The sequence below is a fragment of the Mustelus asterias genome, chromosome 20, assembly GCF_964213995.1.
Source record: "Mustelus asterias chromosome 20, sMusAst1.hap1.1, whole genome shotgun sequence".
NCBI lineage: Eukaryota > Metazoa > Chordata > Chondrichthyes > Carcharhiniformes > Triakidae > Mustelus > Mustelus asterias.
The window spans coordinates 16,523,595-16,541,638 of record NC_135820.1 but is presented as its reverse complement, the minus strand read 5'-3'; the positions used below and the strand labels follow the sequence as shown (position 1 = coordinate 16,541,638).

Below are 18,044 nucleotides of genomic sequence, written 5' to 3'. Positions count from 1 at the left end.
GCTCCGAAAGCTTGTGTGGCTTTTGCTACCAAATAAACCTGTTGGACTTTAACCTGGTGTTGTTAAACTTCTTACTGTGTTTACCCCAGTCCAACGCCGGCATCTCCACATTATGCTCACCATATGCACCAGAGCTTATGGACAAAGTATCGATAGCCATTCGCTGGCCCTCAGGACAATGCCTTGATTAATCAGGGCTAAGGTTCCTGGTATATACTGTAAACAATGTTTGGCAGTTAACTGTCATTCACCATTAAGTGGCACATTTGGAATGTCAATGCCACTGCTACATCGAATCCAAATACAAGCAATCAGCACACTCTTCATCAAGTTGCCGTTTTGCCTGACATTAGTATTCTTGTGAAGTGTCCATGTATATCTTCGACAAAATGTTCATTTAAAAAAAAAACGGTTCTGCGATTATTTTTTGGTCATCTTATATACATTGATTTCTTTTTCTGCGATTCTGTAAACAATTTCTGAATTAAAATGCAGTGGAATGAGTTTTTCATGAAAGTCAATGCACGGACGCATTTTCGAAGCTAAATAAATGCTGGTATTTCGATTGCTCAAGTGCAGCAATGTATTTACCAGCAAATCGAATTCTTGTGATTTGTAGACAATATCGGAACCCAGGATGTAGTCATAGTCGGAGGGAAATTGACTATGGTCTATTCCCCAAGAGAGTGCGGAGACTTTTGCAAGTTGCAGATTGGCAGAGGGGATGTTGCTGGTGACGTTGTATTCTATTTGACTAAGGACTTTTGGTTGGTCTGTCAATGTCACATCTCCACCTGGCAAAAGAAGGCCAAACATCAATAAAATCGTTGGACACGATCACAATGCGAAAAGACTAAATGTAGCAAAGAAAAGCTTCCGGAACTATGTATATTAACACATTGGTGAGCATAATTATGCAATTATATTGATGCGACAATCCGGGGAGTGTCAGCAAATAAGTGATTAAGCTTAATGCTTAATGCTTAATCTTTGACATTGGACCGTGATTCTGTAATTAAAACCAAAATGCCGTGACCAACTTGCAGGTCTCTCAGCCCAGCCACACTTCAGTTATGTCAACATTCAACACGATCATTTAATTGTTGAAAATGACACTGGGGGAAGCAAAAAAAAGTCTGCTTTGAATCCACAATGCTCCTTTTACATCACTGCTAAACATATCCACTTCACCACACAATCGGACACGTATTAAAATAACAATTACTCTTGAGCTCTCTGCTTCTCTCGGTCTCTGTCACTTATTGAACTATGCATTCCGATATGTTATCAGATGCATCGTTTTGCAAAACTGTTCGTTCATATCGGCCTCCTCCATTTGACGAGAGCCTTCTTTCATTTTCTCCTCAGGAAAGTTCTGGTATTAGGATCCAAATAATTAAGCAGAGTCTCAGAACTAAAGATATTTTAATTGTTACATCAACCACTTCATAATTAGAGTTGGGCTAAACACATTTTGATTTGATTTGATTTATTATTGTCACATGTATTAACACACACTGAAAAGTATTATTTCTTGCGCGCTATACAGATAAAGTTCATAGAGATGGAAAAGAGACAGTACAGAATGTAGTGTTACTGTCATAGCTAGGGTGTAGAGAAATATCAACTTGATGCGAGGTAGGTCCATTCAAAAGTCTGATAGTAGCAGGGAAGAAGCTGTTCTTGAGTCCGTTGGTATGTGACCTCAGAATTTTGCATCTTTTTCCCAACGGAAGAAGGTGGAAGAGAGAATGTCCCGGGTGCGTGGGGTCCTTAATTATGCTGGCTGTTTTGCCCAGGCAGCAGGAAGTGTAGACAGAGTTAATGGATGGGAGGTTGATTTGCGTGATGTATTGTGGTCTTGGGCAGAAACCACAGCAAGCTGCGATAGAGCCAGAAAGAATGCTTCCTTTGGGTGTGTCTGTAAAAGATGGCGAGGGTTGTAGCTAACATGCCAAATTTCCTTAGTCTTCTGAGAAAGTAGAGGCGTTGGTGGGCTTTCTTAACTATAGTGTCAGCATGCGGGGGGAATCAGGTCAGGTTGTTGGTGATCTGTTCAGCTAAAAACTAGAAGCTCTCTACCATTTCTACTTTTGGTTTGATGGTGGAGTGAGTCACTGCCATGTCGGGAAATGGTAGCATAGCGACAGTGCCACTGGACCAGTCCCCCAGAATCAAGGCTAGGGATATAGGTTCATGGTGGATTGTGAAATCCAAATTCGGTTAATACAGTCTGAAATATATGGCTTTAGATACAGAAACCGGGAAAAATCGATCGCATGTTGAAAACCCCACTTTGTTTACTAATGAAAGGAAACTGAGGAAACCTGATCCCATCCTTACATGTGACTCCTAATTTGTAACTACCGTCTGAAATCGCTGTGCAAATTACTCAATCCAAGGGTAATTAGCATTGGTAAACCAACATCGGCAAGGAAAATGTCGAAGCATTGGACCAAAACTGTGTTCAGTAAATAAACTCCGAAATAGAGTCATATTTTATCGATGAAAAATGTACTCCGATTCTTTTTCCACAGATGCTGCAAGACCAGCTATGTTTTTCCAGAATTATCTGTTTTTAGTTTAAGGCAAACATTCTTTTGATAATAACCAGAGTGGGTCGTAAGGGGAAGTTGATGGCACAGCGGCATTATCACTGGACTAATAATCCAGCCCAACACTTCCAGTTTAGTTTAATTTAGTTGATAGTTTCACAAGTGGGCTTCCATTAACACTGCAATGAAGCTCCTGTGAAAATCCGCTAGGCGCCTGTTTGGTGCCTGCTTGGGTACACTGAGGGAGAATTTCGCATGACCGATGCATCTAATCCACACATCTTTCAGACTATTGGCAGAAACCGGAGCACCCAGAAGAAACCTACACAGACACAGGGAGAACGTTCTGTGCAGACTCCACACAGACAGTAACCCGAGGTTGGGAATCCAACCCAGGTCCCTGGCACTGTGAGGCAGCAGTACTAACCACTGTGCCACCAGACGACCCACACTCTTACAACCACCAGAAATGTGTCAAACTGGACATACTACCCAGCACTGTCCTAGGCACTGGAAATTACAGCAAACCCAGCCCTGTCAACGCAGCAACATCCTTCTTACATCTGGGGGCTTGTGCCAAAATTGGGAGAGCTGTCTCACGGACTCGTCAAGCAATAGCCTGATGTAGTTGTACTCACGGAATCATTTCTCACAGATAATTTCCCAGACACCATCATCACCATTCCAGGCTATACCCTTACCCCCTTTCCTAGTCAGGCCAATTAACCCCCCAGCCCACCCACACAACAGTCTAATCTTGAGCATCAGTGAAGAAGGTGTCATCAACAGCGCTATGAAACGACACTTCCTCAGCAATAGCTTGCAGACAAAGCCTCAGATTGGATTCTGCCAGCGTCATTCAGTGCCTGATATCATTATCGCCTGAGTTCAAAAATAGAATAAAAAGCTGAATGCCAGAGATGAGGTGAGAGTGACTGTTGACAACAAAGCAACATTTGACACAGCGTGGCATCAAGGAGCACTATTAACATTGAAATGAATTGGAATTAGCGGGAAATTATTATCGCTTGCAGTCATACTTGGCACAAAGGAATATGTTTGTGAAGATTGGAAGCCAATCATTTCAGCTCCAGTTCATCACTGTAGGCACTGCTCAGGGTATTGTCCTGGTCCTATCCATCTTTAGCTGCGTCATCAGTGACTACCCTTACATCATAAGGTCAGAAGTGTGGATGTTCGCAGATAACTGCAGAATATTCAGCAGCATTTGTGACTCCTCAGATACCATAACAGTTCATATCCAAAGATAGAAAAACTTAGACAATTTCCAGGTTTGGGATTGAAGTGGCAAGTAACATTTCCACCACATAAGTGCGAGGCGGTGATCATCTCCAACAAGAGATGATCTAACCACCAACCCTTGACATGCAATGACATTGCCATCACTGAATCTCATACTATCAATATCTTGATGGTTACCATTGACTAGGAGCAGAAATGGACTAGCCATATAAATGCAGCGGCTACCAAAGCAATCAACAATAAGAACCTAGTGGCGAGTAATGCACCTTCTAACACCTCCCAAAGTCTGTTCATAATCTACAAAGCACAATTATGTGTTTAATTGAATATTCCCCACTTGCCTGGATGGGGGCAGATCCAACAACACTTACGAAGCTTAACACCACACAAGACAAAGCAATCCATTTGATTGCTACACCTTCCACAAAAATGCAATCCCTCCACCACCCAGGAACAGTGGCAGCTATTTGCAGCATTTAAAATATACATTTCAAGAACTCATCAGGGTTCCTTATGCATCACGTTCCAAACCCACGACCACCAGTAGCTGGAAGGCAAGAAATCTCACAACACCAGGTTAAGGTCCAACAGGTTTATTTGGAATCATGACTTACCTGATGAAGGAGCAGCACTCCAAAAGCTCGTGATTCCAAATTAACCTGTTGGATTTAACCTAGTATGAGTCTTCTTACCGTGCCCACCCCAACGTGGACATTTCCACATCATGGTATCTAGAAAAGCAACAGCAGCAGATCACTGGGAACACCACCACTTGAAGGTTCCCCTCCAAGTCGCTCAAATCCTGACTTGGAAATATTTCACTGTACCTTCACTGCCATTGGGTAAAATTCTGGAATTCCCTCCATAACAGTACTGTGCGTGTACCTATACCTCAGGGGCTACAGCACTTCAAGAAGGCAGCTCACCGCAACCTTTGAAGGGCAACGAGCCATGCACAATAAATGCAGGACTAGCCACACCCACATCCCCTAAAATGAAATTTGAGAAATGGGAGTGACAGAGGACACCACTGACAATGGTGAGGCTGGAGCAAATGAGAAAATTAGTCAATAGTAAAGTGAATTTATCTGAATGTGCGAATCTTGCACAAGAATGCAGGTGAAATAATTCAGGGGAAGAAATGTACAATTGTCAACAATTATGGATACGTCGTTGCAAAATCCTCAAGGTTGTTAATGAAATATTCCAGGTTATTTAACTTTAAGAGAATTCAGCAGAAATTTAAAAGCAGAAAGTTTCGGGTGAATGAAGTGATAAGGTCACATCTGTAGTACTCTGTCCAGCTCTGATTACTGTAGAAAACATGTGATTGCATGATCAAAGGTACAGAGTATATTTATTTTGATTTGATTTGATTTATCATTGTCACATGTATTAGTATACAGTGAAAAGTATTGTTTCTTGCGCGCTATACAGTCAAACATACCATTCATAGAGAAGGAAAGGAGAGGGCGCAGAATATATTAGTACAGTCATAGCTAGGGTGTAGAGAAAGATCAGCTTACTATAAGGGAGGTCCATTCAAAAGTCAGATGGTGGGGCTGGAGAATAGATAGATGGACAGGTACTATAGGCAAGGGTTGTTTTTGTTACATTAGAGGAGGTTCGGAAACAACAGAATTGATGTGCCTGGAATAATGAGAATTCCCTGAAATAGAGAAGACACCCCTATTCTTCTTGGTCGATGTGCTCAGATCCAGTGGACATAATTTTAAAGTTTAAAAAAATGTATTTATTAGTCACAAGTAAGGCTTACATTAACACTGCAATAAAGTTACTGTGAAATTCTCCTAATCTATTTGGGTCAATCGACCTAACCAGCATGTCTTTCAGATTGTGGGAGGAAACCAGAGCATGTGGCAGAAATCCATGCAGACGCAGGGAGAATGTGCAAACTCCATACAGACAGTGACCCAAGTAGGGATTAAACCCAGGTCCCTAGCACAGTAAGGTAGCAGTGCGAACCACTGAGCCATCGCAGGCCCAGTGAATTTGATCGCCCCAAAATACTTAGATTATAGAATAGAAGGCAGAAAACATAACTCTGGCATTTAAGAAAAAAATGTGGAAGAGAGAAAGCTGGGGACTATCAGTCAGAAGCGATTGCTGTTATTGTTATTAATTATGTAATTATTATCATCTAAAATAATTGGCACAGATTTAGAAAACGGATATTGCGATGAGAAAAGCATGGGGAAGGCTGCTAATGGCAGTCCATAGACAGAATGAAAGGTGTGAATGGCCGAACAGCAGAGAAGCTGAAATCAGAGGGTTAGCTGTGACAGATGAAGATGTGGGGGAGGGGGAGGATCGGTGGGAGAGAGATGAAATTGAGAAAAAGGGGAAGCAAATGAAGAGAAAAGGCAAGGAAAGGGGGGAATAAAAGGTGTATCCCTGTGTTTATTTGTGTGTTTGCTGTTCGTCTGTGTGCATGCATGCCTGTGTGTGTGTTTGAAGGTTTAACCAGTGAGATGGATGAGAAAAAAAAGATACCGTAAATTTATATTCTAAGAAAAAAATGATGAGCTTGCACAAAAGAGGTTATTGCACAACCAAGGATTGTTCAGATTGAGCTGAATCCACTCACATGAATTGCAGATTGTGAAATTGAATGAAAACTGAGATTAGAATTGACAGATATGTGAGTATGTGTTCTTTTGTATGTGTGTGTGTGTGCATGTCTGTGTGAATGTTCGAGTGTCTGTGTGATTGTGACTACTTTGTGCCTTTTTCTGAGTGTGTATGTGTGTGTGCGTGCATGTGTATCTGTGTTTCTGTGTGAGTGCAGGTGCCTACATGTATCTGTACGTGTCTGTGAATGTGTTTGTCAGTGTGTGTGTGCGTGTGTTTTCCTGTATTCATGATTGTACATGATTGTGTATATGCACATGTGCGTGTGTCTGTGTGTGTGTCTGTATAACTGTGTGTGTGTGTGTGTGTGTGTGTGTGTGCATGAGACTGTATATCTCTGTGTCCAAAAGAAAAAGTGCTGGAAAATCTCAGCAGGTCTGGTAGCATCCATAAGGAGTGAAAAGACCTGACATTTAGAGTCCGGATGACCCTTTGTCCTTTGTCAAAGCTAAAAGGCATAGAAAGTGGGAGATATCTATCCTGCAGCGTGAGGGAATGAAAGATGAGTCATAGCCACAAAATCAAGGGGAAAGGCAGCTAATGGCAGCCCATAGAGAGATAAAAGGTGTGAATGGCCGAACTGCAGAGAAGCTGAAATCAGAGGGCTAGCTGTGACAGATGAAGATGTGGGGAAGGGGGAGGATGGGTGGGAGAGAGATAAAATGGGGAAAAAAGGGAAGCAAAAGGGGAGAAAGGGTAAGGAAAGGGGGGATAAAAGGTATCATGTGTGTTTATTTGTGTGTGCTCTTCGTCTGTGTGTATGTATGCCTGTTTGTGTGTTTGTGTCTTTGTGCCCATGTGTGTATGTGCTTGTGTAGGTGAATGGACTGACATATACGGTGTGCAATTTTACTGAAGGTGCAAATTATGTGGGAAAGTGGGCAGAAAGGAGGATGGGAAAAGCCTGCAGAATCACAGAGTCAAATTGGGTGAGCGAGTAAAAATCTGAGCAAAGGTTTGAAGTTTCCCATTGATGATGTGAGATTGGGAAATATTTGCAGAGGAGTACCAGTGTCGCAGAAAACTAACGTGCAGGTACAGCAAACCATGACGAAGAACATTCATTCTGTTTAGAAAAGGACTGCAGAGTAAGTGTAAAGACGTTTGCTGACAATCACAGTCAAACAATCAAGGATAATTATGTGGCTACACCTGCAGTATTCCGTGCAGATCTGCTCTCCTGCAAAGGCATGTTGTCCAATAGGGAGTGTAACGGGGGTTCACTGGACTGGTTCCTAAGATATGGTGACTGTGCCGCGAGGGGAGGTTGTGTGGACAGTGACTGCATTCTCTGGCCCTCAGTCGAAGTGCAGTGATCTACTTCAAATGTGCACAGCAACTTACCTTGACAGGTGCTTTGCTGTGAAATCGATTTTCCTGTTGGAGAATTTTAAACACGTTTTATCATCTTGGAAGGAGTGTTTGATCATTTGGGATGGCAATGAAGAATATTTTCAGCCCTCAAAGACAAGGGTTATTTGAAATCCTCTCGCTAGTAAGCAGTGAAATGTTTAAGCATGACAAGCATTAACAACTGATGTCGATCCAATTAGTGGTTCTAATGGAATTAATGTCAACATGACGTGTGCTGCGAAGTGGAGAAAACAAGCGTGAAATATATTGAATATTGGAGCAAGAACCAAACCGCTGAATCTCATAACTGAAACCGTTCTGTTCTTCTTCCATCCGGTGGAGCATCTTCTTGTACCCTGTCCCTGTCCGATACAGAATCGGGCACAATGGACCTGATTGAATGCGGTCACTTGACAAGTTATCTTCGAATGCCGCATTGCCAACTGGAAGGACACACATCAATGAAATGGAAACATGGCCAACTTTGCTGTCCACTCAAATTTATTCACTATTCAAACTGAGCACCAAGCATCAACACTGCGGGAGCCCCACTTTAGACAACCCATTTCCGCCCCAAAATCAAATTCAGAACGGATGAGGGAAAGAATGCATAATACACTTTCCACCAGAGCATAATATTATTAACATCCATTACACTCAATGCGCTATTGGCAACTGAAGACGTTAGTAAAACAATCATCCATTTCGATTTCAGCAAAATGTTTACCACCTCACGCTACCTAACACGATGACCAATCAGTGCCTCAACTGATGGCTGAAGGAAACAGCGACTGCAATTATCAACAAAGATACATGCTTCACTCCTCAATGTTCAGTCAGAGAAGAGCTGCTCTGGATGTTGTGAAAATATCAGCGTGAATACTTTAGGCAATTTCAGAGTGGTATATCGTTATCAGCACATCAAACCGATCAAAAATCAATTCAAATAATTCAGCAGGGTTTCGACTGGAGATTCCCAAATCAGAAGCATCCCGATTGAGATTAATCTTCTCACAGGGAGAAGGAAAGAGATCTCCAAACTGGCAGCTGGTGTGCCTGAGTCTTAAAACGCTGCAAGTGATTCGATATTTGCTTGTTATTAACTGGGAGGATCCCGTGGCTTTGAAATCCTTCTCTTTTAAATAATACATTTTGATGCGACATAAATCAATACATGAGGTGCAGAACGTGCAATAGTAAGGACATCATTACAGAACCAAATAGTAATAATGCACCATCGCAGTATACTTCTATTTCTGACACGTACAAAAACTAGAGTGTGAAATAGTTAACTCATCAAGCAGGATCGCAAGAATTCCCACCATACCAGTGCCTGCACCCAATTCAATTACCTTCTTCCCAGTAAAAATAATTTGCTCCTTTTCAAAGTAACGACAGAGAACCCGGCACTGAAACAACATGTTGAACACGCATGAGAATTTATTCACCTGCAACATTTCATAACATTGAAGTTCCGACATGATTTAAGAAGAGAGGGAGTCCCAGTAAATAGCACGAAGGGGCATATACACACAACAATAACTGACAGGTAAGATGCAATTGAAAGCACAAACATTCCAGAAGCAGAAAATGGAGCATAAGATTTTTTAAAACGCCTTATGATCTGCACATGATGCTAAATAGGGCATAATTAACTACAGGGAGGGTATTACTCTAACACATGGTGACAGGCAGCCAGTTACTGATTTCCATTGAGAATACACCAGCCTGCATACCGAGACACAAGGAGAAAACATAGATTGAAAGGTGCCATGAAGTTTGCAAAGACAGCACAATCCGTCTTAAACATTTCAACACAGTACACGATGATAGAACAACATGAACTAGATTCAGTGTGTAATTATACAATGATCAAGAGAAATTAAATGTCTCAGCTGCGAGATGCTTAATTACTGTGGGCAGAAAGAGTTCAGGTTCCGGTGGAACGGAAGGAATGGCCGTCCTGCAAAAGTGAAAGCTAGCATTCGGAGGGCTTCACTGAGCACTTGGTTTGACAAAATATATAGTCCTAGAATGGACAAATAACATTATCCAAACTATATTTGTTTGATATCTAGATCACAGTGGGATGGCACAGTGGTTAGCATTGTTGCCTCACAATGTCAGGGACCTGGGTTCGATTCCCGGCTTGGGTCACTGTCTGTGTGGAGTTGTACGTTCTCCCCGTGTCTGTGTGAGTTTCCTCCGGGTGCCTCGGTTTCCTCCCGCAATCAAAGATGCGTGCGTTAGGTGGATTGGCCATGCTAAATTGCCCTTTAGTGTCAGGGGGGCTAGCTCGGGTAAATGCATGGGGTTATGGGGATTGGGCTTGGGTGGGAACGTGGCCGGTACAGACTCGATGGGCCGAATGACATCCTTCTGTACTGTTGGAATTCTATGATTCATACAGAATAAAATTTAGCAGCAAGAAGTCACTTATGGTAAATGTCAGAATTTCACCGCAGCAAAGTATCAAACAGAATGCAGAAAATGTGCCGGATAACGGGAAGTGAAAAAAAAAAACGCAAAGCAGCTCAGTCGGGGGGAAAATCAAGACTCTGGGCGGTGCTATTTGAATACTTCGAAATTATGACATTGACTAAAGTGATGGTTATTGGAGCAGTGGTTAGCCAGCCAACAGTCATGCCGTATACTCAATCTGGATTCACTAGACAATCCCAAATGATAACTGGATACGTTTGTCAAATGTTGTGATATCACTGCGTACCGAGACATGTTGGGATATTCATTAAGGTCACAGTTATCTCTGGGGAATCTTTCCAATAACTTTGGATCTTAGAGAGGATTTAACGAAGATATTTTGTCCTAGATTTTTATGAGATGGATCTGCCTTTTCCAGGAGATTAAACATGTTCCTGAGGGCTCTAAGTGTTGCTGCCCAGAAGCAAAAAAAAAAACACGTGAACCGAAGAGAATTGAAATGCTGTTCCTCTAATTTCTCCGTATTTCGAAATGGGTTAAATTTTAAAGATAATCCAACAAGTGAATCGGCAATCGCTGAAACATTTAACTGAGCGAAATGGGAGAGGAGGTGATTCATTCTGCTGAAAGTTACTGGGATTCTTTGAGGAGGTGGCCTTGAGAAAACAATATATCAGCAATTTGAAAAGCGACTTGTGGTAAGCGTGACATGCTCAAGAGGACCACTTGAATCATAGCTCGGAAACTCTGACTCATAAAGCTGCCCTTGTTCTTTTCTCCTGTCTCATGTGGTCTAATTGATAAAGAGCGATTATTATGATTGGGGCTTACTCCACTATCACTGTATGCCTATTATCATAATCATACTTTTCGAGATAACATAAAGTCATAGAGTCATAGAGATTTACAGGATGGAAACAGGCTCTTCGGCCGAACTTGTCTATGCCGCCCTTTTTTCTTAAACCCCTAAGCTAGTCCCAATTACCCGACTTTGGTCCATATCCCTCTATACCCATCTTACCCATGTAACTGTCTAAATGCTTTTTAAAAGACAAAATTGTACCCGCCTCGAATACAAGCTCTGGCAGCTTGTTCCAGACACTCACCACCCTCTGTGTGAAAACAAATTGCTCCTCTGGACCCTTTTCTATCTCTCCTCTCTCACCTTAAACCTATGCCGTCTAGTTTTAGACTCCCCTACCTTTGGGAAAAGATATTGACTATCGAGCTGATCTATGCCCCTCATTATTTTATAGACCTCTATAAGATCACTCCTCAGCTTCCTGTGCTCCAGACAAAAAAGTCCCAGTCCATCAGCCTCTCCTTATAACGCAAAAAATCAAGTCCCGGGAGCATCCTAGTAAGTTTTTTCTGCACTCTTTCTAGTTTAATAATAGCCTTTCTATAATAGGGTCACCAAAACTGCACACAGTATTCAAAGTGTGGCCTTACTAATGTCTTGTACAACTTCAACAAGGCGTCCCAACTCCTGTATTCAATGTTCTGACCAATGAAACCAAGCATACTGAATGCCTTCTTCACCACTCTGTCCACCTGTGACTCCACTTTCAAGGAGCTATGAACCTGTATCCCTAGATCTCATTATTCTGTATCTCTCCTCGACGCTCTTCCATTAACTGAGTAAATCCTGCCTTGGTTGAAGCTGCCAAAATGCACCACCTCACATTTATTTAAATTAAACTCCATCTGCCATTCATCAGCCCACTGGCCCAATTGATCATGATCCTGTTGCAATCCGAGATAACCTTCTTCACTGTCCACTATGCCACCAATCTTGGTGTCACCTGCAAAACTTGCTAACCATGCCTCCAATATTCTCATCCAAATCATTAATATAAATGTCAAATAACAGTGGACCCGGCACCAATCCCTGAGGCACACCGGTGATCACAGGCCTCCAGTTTGAAAAACAATCCTCTACAACCACCCTCTGTCTTCTGTCATCAAGACAATTTTGTATCCATTTAGCTACCTCAACCTGGATCCCGTGAGATTTAACCTTATGCAACAACCTACCATCAGGTACGTTGTCAAAGGCCTTGCTAAAGTCCATGTAGACAACATCAATTGCACTGCCCTCACCCACCTTCTTGGTTACCCCTTCAAAAAACTTAATCAAATTTGTGAGACATGATTTTCCACTCACAAAGCCATGCTGACTGTTCCTAATCTGTCGTTGCATATCTAAATGCCTGTCGACCTGTCTCTCAAAATGCCTTCCAACAACGTACACACAACAGATATGAGGCTCACTGGCCTGTAGCTCCCAAGCTTTTCCCTGCAGCCATTTGTAAACAAAGGCACAACATTTGCCACCCTCCAATCTTCAGGCATCTCACCTGTGAATATCGGTGATACAAATATCTCTGCTAGGGGACCCACAATTTCTTCTCTGGCCTCCCACAATGTCCTGGGATACACTTCATCAGGTCCCGGGGATTTATCTAACTTGACGCAATTTAAGACTTCCAGCACCTCCTTCTCTGTTATATGTACACTCCTCAAGACATCACTATTTATTTCCCCAAGTTCCCTAACATCCATGCTTTTCTCAACAGTGAATACTGACGAGAAATATCCATTTAAGATCTACCCACAACTTGTGGATCCGCACATAGATGACCTTTTTGATCCTTCAGATGCTCTACTCTCTCCCTAGTTACTCTTTTGACCTTGGTCTTTGTCACACATCCATTCATAATTTTTATAGTGCATTCATATCAAATCCCCTGCATTAGGGCGGCATAGTGGCACATGGTTAGTACTGCGTCAGTTCGATACCAGTCTTGCTGGGCTGTCTGTGCAAAGTTTTTTTAAAAAAAGTCACAAGTAGGCTTACATTAACATTGTAATGAAGTTACTGTGAAAATCCTCTAGTTGCCACACTCCAGCATCTGTTAGGGTACACTAAGGGAGAATTTAACATCGCCAGTCCACCGAACCAGCACATTTTTCGGATTGTGGGAGGAAACCGGAGCAACCGGAGAAAACCCATACAGACACGGGGCGAATGTGCAAACTCCACACAGACCCAGGCCGGGAATCAAACCCAGGTCCCTGGCGCTGGAAGGTAGCAGTGCGAACCACTGTTCCACTGAGCCACCCATTCTCCCCGTGGCCAAGCAGCAAAAATGTGTGGAGTTTAAGATGATAGGGCAGGGGGTGGGGTTGAGTAAGATATTCTGCTGCAGAATCAGTGCTGACTGTATGGGCTGAATCTATGTCTCTACAATTCTATGAAGCAATAAAATGATAGATGAAGGTTTTATTTCGTTTTTTTTCAGGGGAAGACAGAAGCTTTAACAAACCGTGGGACTTACAGGTTCCCAGATAAGCATTGCTACGCCAATGTTTTTGCTGAAGTCCCGAGTGATCGACATTTCATGTCCGCAGAACTGGAAGCGACTGCTTAATTTTTCCTTGTCTTCCTTGAGGTTAGGGTAGGTGCGACGGCTCTTTTCAAGCTGAATATTCATTCTCTGTTCAGAATTTCTTGTGTACCGGTCTGATCTCCGGTTACATCCTTATATCCCGTGGGTTTACTCCAGAACTGAACCTGGCTCTGTTTCAGCTGATCTACCTGCAGTTCAACTGACAAAAGTGGATCCGAACAAGAAAACAAAGATTAACGTTTCATCACTATTTTTCTGGACCAAATAAAGTGCTAAAAACTCATCAAAGTATTGTGTTTGAGATGTTGAAGATTAGACATTACTCATGCGAGCGAAGAAATTCAGATCAGAACAAAAACAAAAAAAGCTGGAGAAATTCAGCAGGTCTGAGAAACTCAGGTAACAAGCAACCTAAACTATCGACTTTTAGAGTCATAGAGGTTTACAGCATGGAAACAAGCCCTTTGGCTCAACTTGTCCATGCGCCCTTTTTTATCCATTAAGTTAGTCCCAATTGCCTGCATTTGGCCCATATCCCTCTGTACCAAGTTTACCCATGTAACTGTCTAAATGCTTTATCAAAGACAAAATTTTACCCGCCTCTACTACTACCTCTGGCAGCATGTTCCAGACACTCACCACTCTCGGTGTGAAATAATTGCTCCTCTGGAGTCTTTTGTATATCTCCCCTCTCACCTTAAACCTATGCCCTCTAGTTTTAGATTCCCCTACCTTCAGGAAAATATTTTGACTGTCCAGCAGATCTCTGTCCCTCGTTATTTTATAGATCTCTATTAGATCGCCTCGAAGGCTCCGATACTCCAGGGGAAAATATCCCAGTCTATCCAGCCTCTCCTTATAACTCAAACCATCAACTCCCGCGAGCATCCTAGCAAACTTTTTCTGCAATATTGCTAGTTTAATAATATCCTTTCTATAATAGCGTGACCAGAATTGTACACAGTATTCCAAGGGTGGCGTTAACATTGTCTTGTACAACTTCAACAAGACATCGCAACTCCTTTATTCAATGTTCTGACCAGTGAAACTAAGCATAACAATTTTCTTCACCATTCTGTAGAACTGTGACTCCACGTTCAAGGAACTACGAACCATTACCCCTCGTTCTCTACATACTATAACGTGTTCCCAACACTGACAATTAACTGAGTAAGTCCTGCCCTGCTTCGATCTACCAAAATGCATCGCCTCGCATTTACATAAATTAAACTCCATCTTCCATTCATCAGCCCACTGACCTAATTGATCAAGATCCCGTTGCAATCCTAGATAACCCTCTTCACTATCCACTATGCCACCAATCTTAGTGTCATCCGCAAACTTACTGACCATGCCTCTTAAAATCTTATCCAAATCATTAATATAAATGACAAATAACAATGGACCTAATACCAATCCCTTCGGCACACCGCTGGTCACAGGCCTCCAGTTTGAAATACAACCCTCTACAACCACCCTCTGTCTTCTGTCATCGAGTCAATTTTGTATCCATTTGGCGACCTCACTAGAGATTATCTCGAGCCTTACACCCTCTATACTCTTCAAGGGATCCACTTGATGCCAGCTGCCTATGCATGTCATGTGCCTCCTTCTTCTTCTTGAACATGACATCAAAATCCAGAATCATCCAGGGTTCCCTCCTTCTACCAGCCACAATTTAATGTGCTCTCTTCATTCTAAAATAGAAGTGCTTACCCTGAACCCTGGTTAACACTCGTTTGAAAGCCTCCCACTTATCAGCAGTCCCTTTGCGTTCCAACAAATTCTTCCAATCAACTTTTGAAAGTTCCTGTCTAATACCATCAAAATTGGACTGCCCCAATTTGGAATTTTGACTTTTGGGCCAGACCTATCGTTCTCCATGGCTTTCTTAAAATAAATGGAATTATAGTCACTGGTCCCACAGTGATCCCTCACGAACACTTCTGTCACCTGTCCTTCCTTATTTCCCAAAAGGAGGTCAGGTTTTACCCTCTCTTTAGTCGGGCCATCCACATACTGAATGAGAAATTCCTCCTGTATACATTCAACAACTTTATCTCCATCCAAGCCTCTAATACTATAGCTGTCTTAGTCAATGTTGGGGAAGTTAAGATCTCCCATTATAACCAGCCTATTTTTCTTGGAGCTATCTGTAATTTCCTTACATATTTGCTCCTCAAGTTCCCACTGACCATTTGTGGGCTTATAGTACAATCCTATCAAAGTGATTTCCCCTTTCTTATTTCTTAGTTCCACCCATATAGACTCAGTGGGTGAACCCTCAGAAATACCTCCTGTTCAATCTTTCCTCTATCATCTTGAACATTGAGCTGCCAGTCCTGTCCCTCCCTTAGCCATGTTTCAGTAATAGCTATAGCAACCCAGTCGGAAGTACCCAACCATGCTCTGACACTGCCTTTAATGTTTAATGTGCTCTCTTTAACGTCCGTGCAGCCGTCAACCTTTTCTTCTGTCTCCCTCCTGCTTTAGGTCCCACCCCCATGCCAAACTAGTTTAAACCCTCCCGAGTGGCTCTCGCAAATCCTCCCACCAGAATATTAGGCCCCCTCCAGTTCAGATGTAACCTCTCCCCCTTGAACAGGTCACCCCATTCCTCAGAAGAGATCCCAAGGATCCGCAGAACTGAATCCCTGCCCCCCTACACCAGCTCTCAGGCCACACATTCATCTGCCTAATCTCCAGATTCCTACTCTTGTAAGCATGCAGCACCGGCAATAGTCCAGAAATTACTGGACTATTCAAGGTCCTGCACTTTAGCCATCTGCCTAACTTTCTATATTCACGCATCAGGACCTCATCCCTTTTCTTACCTACATCGTTGGTACCAATGTCTACAACGACTTCTGGCTGCTCACCCTTCCCATTAAGAATGTCCTGCTTACCCCGCGATATCCTTACAGTCCCAAGACCCCACTGAAGAGATGCGACTCTTTTCACAACAGGGGTAGAAGTGATTCGTTTGAAAATAGGTCTTTCTCCAGTGGACATTTGGCTGCTCACCCTTCCCCTTAAGAATGTCCTGCAATCGCTCAGACAGGGGTCTTGCATGCGACTTGCCTTTGTAAGATGGCCCCATTTGATCCCTAACGGGGGATGCTTTCTTTCATAATAAATAACATTTGTCCTGAGAGTCGTACTAAAGAGCCAGCTTCAGCAGGAGAGGCTGATAATCTCACTGCCACTGTTATCTGATGACAAGCCAGATGACAGAATTGAACCTGATTTGATTAGTACTATTTTGTCATTATTTTCAAAACCACGTGTCTGCTGTTGACTGATACAAAATGAAAAAGACATTCATTAAACAAGAAATATCAAATATACTGCGCTAGGCAAGGAAACGTTTGCGAAATGTCAACAAAGACACTAAGGATAAATTTCCTAAACTCACTTCATCCTGCTTACCCCCGCAATATGCGTACAGTCCCAAGACCCCACTGAAGAGATGCGACTCTTTTCACAACAGGGGTAGAGGTGATTCGTTTGAAAATAGGTCTTTCTCCAGTGGACCTCTGAACATTTGTTAGAAGACTTTCTAAAGTTGATATCTCTGGTGAGTTCTGGAAAGTACACTCCAAATTCACTGATACTTAACTTTAGAGTATTACATAGTAATTCATTGAACTAATTTCTTTAGCAGTCTGGCATCATTTTGAGAAAGTAAGTAATTTAGACCTTTCGGTTTTCACTCTCTGATAACTCCAAACCAACGAAAATTGCTTAACTTCATTTTCCCTGTCTTTGTGTAGGTCTTTTCTCCGATCCCTTAGGCAGCAGTACAGGTCTACCTTCTTTTGAATTTGTTTTTATTTTAGGTTCCCTGAACTACAAGCCTCTTGTTCAACCATCTCTTCGTTCCAGGGGACAGAACACCTAATTAGAAATGCATGTATACAAATGGAACCGACATATTTTTCAGCTACATCGAAATAAACACCTCTAAAATGTAACTAAACCCCAAGTTTCACATTCTAAACACGGAAACGAAATAAAACAAATTAAAATTAAAGCTCCTTCTTATCCTCAGTACTGCAAATACAAACATACATTCCTTAAAACTACACGTATGTTCTAACACTACACCGTTTTCGACTGATATATGTATTTTACCCGTTTGACCAGTCCTTTGCTGAGGATCCCAATGATCATACACCATTTTCCTGTACTCACTGTCGGCAGGAGTGTTCAGAACTGAACGTTTTCTCTGTTAATTCCAGATCTCTTTCTGGTTAGAAGAAAACAGCGAAGAAGTCTCAACCCCGAGTGATCAACGATCCATCTTCAGTGTTGCCAACTATAATGTATTAAGGGTGGCACGGTGGCACAGTGGTTTGCTTCACAG

General features: G+C 42.3%; 1 protein-coding gene across 1 annotated transcript; it reads right to left on the bottom strand.

Moving 5' to 3' along the window:
- Positions 1-420: 420 nt before the first annotated feature.
- LOC144508230 (EEF1A lysine methyltransferase 3-like) lies at positions 421-13,762 on the bottom strand. Its single transcript, XM_078236043.1, has 3 exons — positions 13,607-13,762; positions 9,123-9,232; positions 421-796 (listed from the first exon to the last, which is right to left on the bottom strand). Exons 1-3 carry the CDS (start codon positions 13,760-13,762, stop codon positions 421-423), a joined length of 642 nt encoding a protein of 213 aa, XP_078092169.1.
- Between the last annotated feature and the right edge of the window lie 4,282 nt (positions 13,763-18,044).